The 8,949-nt window shown below is 27.8% G+C and overlaps 1 protein-coding gene across 2 annotated transcripts in view; it reads right to left on the bottom strand.

Moving 5' to 3' along the window:
- Window positions 1-7,146, bottom strand: part of LOC142323710 (septin-4-like) — a 132,818-nt gene extending 125,672 nt beyond the window's left edge. Inside the window, exon 1 of one of the 2 annotated variants that reach the window (XM_075363836.1) lies at window positions 7,056-7,146. In XM_075363836.1, coding sequence (XP_075219951.1) covers window positions 7,056-7,062 — 7 coding nt within the window. In that variant the 5' untranslated portion in view covers window positions 7,063-7,146. The remainder of the gene's footprint in view (window positions 1-7,055) is intronic. The other variant, XM_075363837.1, reaches the window with a different exon arrangement.
- Between the last annotated feature and the right edge of the window lie 1,803 nt (window positions 7,147-8,949).

The following is an 8,949-nucleotide window of genomic DNA, read 5'->3' on the forward strand; positions in this document are numbered from 1 at the left end:
AAACATTTAATGAAGACTGGTTAAGTCGTTCCTGAATTACGCTCAATTTAAAGTCGACAACAGACAACAAAACCTCAATTTGAGCTATTTTTTTCTTATTGTGACCAAAAAAATTGAGAGGTGATGAAAATAAATTTTCTTTACATTTTGAGGTATGAGGATTACGAAAATAGTATTCATGCATAAAATTCTGTGGTTCGAAAATCTAAAAAATAATATACATGTATGCAATTTTATGGCTAGAAAATCTGCAGAACTACTTGATCAATTTCATTGAATTTTAATGTGCTTTAGTAGTGTATATGAAGTGAATATGAAAATTTTATAAAGACTGATTGAGTCCAACAATTTGATAAATTCTTCCTCAACAAATTAAGGTTGAACCTCAATTTGAGGTTATGTTAACTGTGTCGTGTATTGGTGTATTTTTCAAATGCGTTTAGGCAGTGAGTTACAGTAGTGAGCGAGTTGAAATTTCATTCATAGAGTGTTGGGTCTACTTGATAATCGAACGAATGTAATGTGTTGTACTCCGAAAATCAGTGCGTTTCTGACTGCGAAGTAGTGAAGGCGTCGGAAACGAAAAGTCGATCTTGTGCAGAACTGCACAAACGTTTTTTTTTTGTTTAAAAATTGAAATATTTATTTATGAAATGAATCAGAGCTAAGATCAGATGAAATGGAAAGAGACTCAGTGTTGATTTTTTTTTTAATTCAGTTTGCAAAAAAGGTAATTTTTTTCCAGAAAATTTTAAGTTACATTTACTTTAGTCTTCAGATTTTTAAACACGAAGTTTCGTAATTATTTAATTATTTTTGTTAAGATTTAAGTGTTTACTTTTATTAAGAAAAATATATCTATTTACCGCAGTAATAGTTAATAACCGTAAACTGTTACCGCTGATGAATAAGGTAATACGTGTATATAAATAATCCATTGTTTCCGTAATCAGAAAAACTCACTAAATTAATTCCTTTTTACATTATTTATGGCCATGTAATATATCTTACCTACAAAAGTCCCTAATAAAGAGTAGCTTTCTCTGAAAGTAATGATGTTATTACAAACCTTTTCTTGATGTTATGAAAAAAGTAAAGCTGTAACTTAAAGTTACATTTGAATTTCAATACTTTGGTGTATCGATATAAAATAGTAAAACCCGACTAGATGAAAGCAACCGTACTCCTCATTTCTCTTAATATACGTGACAAATAGAATACTTGTTAACTTTATTTGACTATAAGTCAATAAGTCTATAAGGAACCAATGAAAATAAGTACCACTTATGATATATCGTTGAAAAGCTCTCAACGAGGCTTATTACCGCACTTAAGAAAAAGTCAAAAATCCAAATCTCTTTAGATTTTGGGCTTTTTTGGAAACTTTTTGTTCAGTCGATTGCAATTAAAAGGGGAGGTGCACACCTAGATGTTACATCAGTTCTAAATCCAAAATTTCAACATCCTACGGCTAATGTTTTTGAGTTATGCGAGACATACGAACAGACGTCACATCGAAACTAGTCAAATGGATTCAGGGATGGTCAAAATGGATATTTCCGTTGAAATATGAAAATCGAAATTTTTCGCGATCACAATACTTCTTTACTTCGTACAAAGAAATAAAAATGGATGTGATTAAAATTAATATTAATTAATATATATAAACACCTGAAATAATGTTAAGGTAAATGTATAAAGATACTAAATAAAAATAAATAAATAAATATAATATAAATTGCAATTCCGAAGGGGATTAATAAAAATTACTTGAGCACATTGAACGGATGCAGAAAATTGTGGGTTAAAAAAAAATGTAATTGGTTTTATTTAAAAATTTATTGGTAGAGTACTATTGGTACTGTACATGAAATTTTTAATCGAATTTTAAATAAATCGGTGGGAAAATTTGTTATATAGTTAGTAATTTATTGGAAATAGCAACGGAAACATAATGAGGCCCTTTCTCGTAAGCCGAAGTATTGTGTTGAATTACATAGTTGTTATTAGCAATAAAGAAATAAATATTCTAGACCTCAATACTCATTAATTAAAAATTGAACGTAAATTATTTTTCAAATTTACAATAATAACTATCAGCTGTGAGTAGGAATCCAGTTTTACCACCAGTTTTAACCCAGTGTTAATTACAAAAACGAAGTCTAAAAGAAGTTTCGTAGCTCTGGTTTGACTGTTGTTATACAATATGATATAAAGGAGTGTCCTTTTTTTACGGATATGTTAGATCCTGGTTATTCATATTGTTATATATTCGTAAGCAATACAGTCCTACGAATACAAGTTGTTTGATATAAGAAGAAGCCTGAGTAAATAGTAGTTTAGTTATATAAAAGTGAAAAAACCAGAAGGGAGTACCCATCTACAAGCGTATAGTAAAATCTTTCTCTCCTTTATTGCATTAAACTATAATAATTTCGCAGAATTTAATTTAGGTATAACAAAATTCGACTAGTTATTACTTTTAATAATTTCTACTTATTATTTTAAAATAAACGTGAATAGCATTATACACATTAGTATTAATTAATTATAAAAAATGTAACTTTTAAAACAGTTAAATAGACCTATTTTTATAATCTCTAAATTAATTTTAAAAGGTACAGTAGTAATCCCTATACGCTTATTTCTATTCAATTACAGTTTTACACAACATAAACTTTTATTGATTGTACACTCCTGGGTCTCCCTCTCCCTTAAGGTTACATTGGCAAGCACGCGCGTGTAGTCACTCATATGCGTACATTTACACACAACTGTAAACAGGTGTATCGTTAAATATTACATAAACACGTCACTGGGAAAAAAACTACATAAAAATATAGAATATATGAATATCGATATAACATTGTTTTTATATCAGTACTGTTCATTTATTAAAGATCTAATACGATTAATAGCCCAATTTTTTAAATAAAACAATATTTTATTATTACATCAGTATTTACCACAAATATTTCATCTAAAAGAAGTAATAATTAAAAAAAAAAAGTGTAATGCAAAAAGTAATTAAATAAATTATATCTTTAAAGAGTGATTAAAAATATAATATTAAGAAAGTGAAGATAATAAACTATGTAATTTAATAAATAAAATCTTAATTAATTCTTCCATTGAGTTTTTGGGATGTTAACGATAAAATATTAATTATCTTATACAGACTGTATCACGAATTTCTTCCGGGACTTTCATAACCTCTCCTACTCGTGAAAATAGTGAAAAAAGTTCATATAAACATTTGTTTTAGAAAAAAATGCTTCTTTTGCGAGTTACGGCTAGTAAAAGATTTTACTCGGATTTCAGCTACCCCGATGAAATGAGGTCATACTGAAATTTTTTGGGCGTTAATTATTTACAATTATTAAATGCAGTTATTTATTTACACCTTTTTCTAAATTTTGGGAACGGGAGAAGTTTTTCATTTAAAAAATCAGAACTACCTATTTGGAAAATTTGAAATCTACCTATTTTCGGGTTGCTCTTTAACTTCTTAAGAAAAAATAATCTGTTATATTTTATAGTATTCAAGCGGATCGATGAAATATAATTACTCTCATTTTGGTAAATCACCTAAAAGATTACGAACAGAATGAACGCCCGCAACGGGGAAGATACTTCTAGTTTTGTCAGGGCGGGAATAATTACATCGTACTGCGATTCATTCAGAAGTATATCGTCCTTTTTCACTACCCACCTATTTTCTTATCCTTCTTGCCCAGTTTTTCGATAATGATCTTGATAGGTCGTCCATATTTTGAATGCTGAATCTGCAATTATAATATATCTTCAGTGTAATTTGGTGGAGGGGAAGACATGTGGAACTCTACGTGGATTATATTTTCCAATTCGGTCAGGCAGTAAGCCTAAAGGTTGTAATGCCTAACAGGTGAACAAGATCTCTTAAAACCCTTCTACAATATAAAATAAAATTACAACAGGAATGATTCGGTTATGATATAGCAAAACTGATTATTGTATAATAAATGGGCTTCACTTTCTTTTTTTTAATTATTTTTATTCAATAACCAAATGTAATTATAAAAATATATTTCTGTGATGTAAACAAATTTTATTAATTTTCCCATTTAAGTTTGGTACTATAAGGAAGTTAAGAAAGAAAAAATCTGTAATGAAAAATAAAAAAAAAGAATTGCGGACTTGGGTTGTAGATTGTAGTAAATAATTTTCAAATCAAAATATTAGCAAGTAATCGACTGAATAAAGAATAGCACCAGACCATGATTATTGACTAAAAATTTTGGATAGAATGCAAATCCAATCCGCCGGGTTGGTCTAGTGGTTAAACTCGTCATCGCAAATCAGCTGATTTCGAATTCGAGAGTTCTAAGGTTCAAATCCTAGTAAAGGCAGTTTTATACTTTTATACGGATTTGAATACTTGATAGTGGATACAGGTGTTCTTTGGTTGTTGGGTTTCAATTAACCACACTTCTAAGGAGTGGTCAACCTGAGACTGTACAAGACTACACTTACTTCACATTCATACATATCATCTTTCATCCTCTGAAGTAACACCTTACAGTGGTTCCGGAGGCTAAACGGAAAAAAGAGAGAGAGGATAGAACGCATTATTATAAGTTTATGTAATATTTAAATACTCGAAATTAATTAATTAAACATAAAAGCTTACATAATGAAATGAATAATTAAGAAATACTTTATAAAAAATAAAAGAAATCACAATAAAGAATTTTTAAATAAAATCGGCCTAAAAATATCATTCGAAAAGACAGAAATTATACCCCAAATTTCAACATGATTGATAGGTTGACTGCCACAGTGAAAAATGTAACATTTCTATGGCTGCTATACTTATTTTGCTAAAAATAATCCACCAGTGCTGCCATTTTTTTTTTCAATATCAATAAAGGTTTTGTTACCCTATTACTAATTTATGATACCCATTTCACTTTGCAACTTTACTTTTTGAAACATTCAAAAATAAAGTTGAGACATCAACTTGTCTCATAGCAAACGTGGATAACGAGTTACCAACTGATATCTCAGAATGTTTATCATATTTTAATTGAATTATAATATCTTTTACTTACTAACAACTGATTGTATTTATTTTTAATTCTACAACTCCAGAATTCTTTGAACGCTATTTTTATTAATTGCTATACTTTTTTAACATAAATTACTAAAAGTCACTCTCTTCTGTAATAAAATCATATTTTATTAATAATTATACTTTGAATTGAGATTTTTAAAGTAAAATTTGAATTTGATATTTTGACGAATACCTGATATTAAAATCTAACTAAACTTTGCCAGTAAACAACTAAAATTAATTCAGATTTTATTACGACTTTCAATTATGTTTATTTTGCTTTTATTTGGTGATTTTCAAAAAAAAACATTCTTCAATTTCAAATCTAAAGAAAAGTTCTGTGCTATGTACAAAAAATATACAGAATTTTAGCTTTAAAATATTATGCAATTTGATAAAAAAAAATTAAAAATAAACATTATTGCATCTTACGTGTGACATTACGCTGAGACATTATTTGATGTCTCATAACAGTATTGGAATGCGAAACTGAGACATCAAATGATGTCTCAGCAATAATGGATAACTGGCTGAGACATCATTTGATGTCTCATGGCAGTCAACCTGTTAAAAGAAGTAAACATAAACGGTAATAAAATCAAAATAGTAACCCAATTTAAATACCTCGGAAAAATAACAAACAACCTAAACGAAAACACCTCGATCCAAATAACAAACTAGCTAAAGCTCAAAAATTAACCTGGTACAGTTACAAAAAAAAATGCTTATCAATAAACGCAAAAATAAAACACTACACAGTTATAAGACCAAAGGCCACTTATGCAGCAGAAACACTCTTCCACCTGAACGAACAATAAAGACTGACAGACTTCGTAAAATCGAAAGAAGAATTAGAAGAATCTGCATCAATTAAAATTACCAGAAAGACAGGCAATGGTGGATTGTGCCCAACAAAATCGTGTACAAAGAGTTAGAATTCATCATTGATAATCATTGATCATTGATCATTGATAACATGAGTAAGAGGAGACTAGGATTCTTTGGACATATGAGGATGCAAGATTCAAAACTTCTGAAACGGCTGTAAATTCAAAATTAACAAGAAAATCAAGAACAAAAACACTAGCTTCACACTCACAAGAAAAAACTCACAATACGAACATTTTCAACACTAGAAAGGACACAAAGATCGGAACGTATGAAAATGTACTGAGAGGACCGCAAGGCCCCCAGACAGTCCCATCGAAGAGACTTGGATAATGGACGGACTAAAGTGATCCTACGCGGTCATAAAAGGTAATAATAATAAAAATAATTTTTATGATAAAAAAAATTTTTATTTATTTCAGTGCAAATCTTTTAGGACTATTTCTATTGATAAAAAAAAAATATCTGATATTTTTTCTTCTGTTTTTTGTATTGTTAATAAATAAATAAAAAATAGTGATTTTATTGTTTACTTATGGATGATCTTGGTATCCTGGAAATAACAAATAAACACGTTATGTATAATTAATTTTATCCTTAACATGTTGATAAAGTTATATCATTTAAAATCTTGGGCATACAGACACCGTAAAAAATTGGCTAGTTGAAATAGTTTCTAGGAATAGTAGAAAAAAAGTCTTTGCTTACCATTAATTAAAAATATTTAAAATCCTGACGATTTTATTTTTACAATGTTTTAATTATGCCCAGATTTTGAGTAAAAAAACAGCAGATATTAAAAATTGATTTATTATTATTACATAATGTAGTATATTTATAAATTTTGTTTATATATATACAAAAATAAATTTTTGTTTACATCGGATTGCGAATGTTTATTTACACGAGTATAATCTATAAATGGGAGTTGTCAAGATTGATGGTTCTCGTTCATCGATGTAATAATATATTATCTATAAAATTTATATGATAAATATAGATGAAACAATTTTATTAAAATATAATTACTATAAAAATAAACAATAATTAATAAAGAAAAAAATTAATAACCCACCTGACATACTGTATATCCCTTATCTTACACACATACACCAGCCGCAGCAATGCTTCACACCTCCCTCACTCCCAGGTCCCAAAACAAACTAGCTGTATACCGCCATTTACTCTTTAGCATTCACTGCTTAAGCATTGCTACCAACCGTATAAATTTATATTTCCCTTTATTATTCGGATTCATTCATTTTTCTTTCTTTTCTTTTTTTAATCGCTCCCCTTATCAATGAATCATCGTATAGTATACTACAGTACAAAAATGGCAAACAAAACATATTGTTTCCATATTAATTTATAAAATAAAGAATTTGTATAGTTGTATTTAAATTATGAAAATTAGCTGGAAAAAAAGACAGACATTTAAGTATTTAGATTAATATACTAAAATTAGGACAAAGTAAAAAGGAATGGGGTAGATAATCAAAACATACGTATAAGTTATAAAAAAAATTGTTAAAATTAATTATTTAATTTAAATTTACCTTTTTTCCTATTTGAAGGGAAGACATTTTATTTATATTTTGTTGTATACTGGATAGATTTGAATTTCTTGCAATTTTTTTTTAGTCAAGTTAAAAATTTATTTTAAATATGATTCCATCAAATATCTTGTGGTTTTTAGTTTGAAAATTACATGAGCTACAGATTTTTAATCATAAAATAATTTAAAATACCGATGTTTCTCTTTAAACATTTTTAAACCAAACTAAATCTTTATAACTGTAAAATTTATTTTTTATTGTATTTTATTATCATTATTCTTAGTTTTACTATTACGTTTACTCTTGGTTTACAATATAATTCCTCTTTTTCCTGATCTATTATTATTATATAAATAAATGAAACTGAAGACATTTGTTTAGTTTTTTAATTTTACTTCTTTAGGTTACCAACCGTATAAATACAACGTAAATAAAACCAACAAACAAAAGAAATTTAAATTATATAAAAAATAATTAAGTAAAACAGTAACGGGAAACAAAGATTTGGCTGATTTTACTCGACGTTTCACCTGTCTTTGGCTTTTTCAAATGTAAGACATACGCACTTTTCTGATCTAATTAGACTGCCCGTTTTTTGTTTGTTTTTGATTTTTTGTATTATTTTATACTTTTAATAATTTAAAGAAAATGTGTCTTAATTTTCATTTTTATAAATAGAAGTATTAATATCCTAATTGATTTGAGTGTTATTTTCTTCCCTTCCTAGCATTGTCCCTCTAACATTCATAGATAACGCATTTCTGAGTACCTCAATTCTTAAAATTTGAGTGTTAAAATTAGTTTTGAGTATAAAGGTACTTCGAACATATTGAAATACTGAATTCAATCACATACATATCGAATTGAATACGCGCGCGCGTGTGTGTGTGTGTGTGAACACTTTTTGTCTTGGATTTTGATTTTGATTCTGATTAAGCATTGTTAGAGAGTTACAAAATTACACGAATCGCCGGTTTCATCTCAAAATTGCTGCAAAAATTAAAGTTTTGTAATAATCATTACACAATAGCGACATAAGCTATCAAATTGGCTCAAACGCACTAATGTTAGGTTTACTAAAATGCCTGAAATATATAAATTTAAATTTTATAAATCAAGTGTGTGATACCAAAATGGCGAAAAAATTAACTTTTTAATAATTGAAAAAAAAAGAAAAAATATATATATATACCATAAAATCGCCAAAACAAAACACGAGATAAATAAATTATAATAGAGAATAAAGGGTTTTATTATAGAGAATTATTAAAACTATAACAAACTCATTTGCGCTACCTGCAGATTAAATTATTTTTTTAAATTTAAAATTAGAAAAATTTTTAACTTTTTAATTGTAACGATGCTAAAAAGGAACCAACGTCGTCTGCAACTATAAATTATGATTAACATAAT

The sequence above is a fragment of the Lycorma delicatula genome, chromosome 4, assembly GCF_047948215.1.
Source record: "Lycorma delicatula isolate Av1 chromosome 4, ASM4794821v1, whole genome shotgun sequence".
Classification (NCBI taxonomy): Eukaryota; Metazoa; Arthropoda; class Insecta; order Hemiptera; family Fulgoridae; genus Lycorma; species Lycorma delicatula.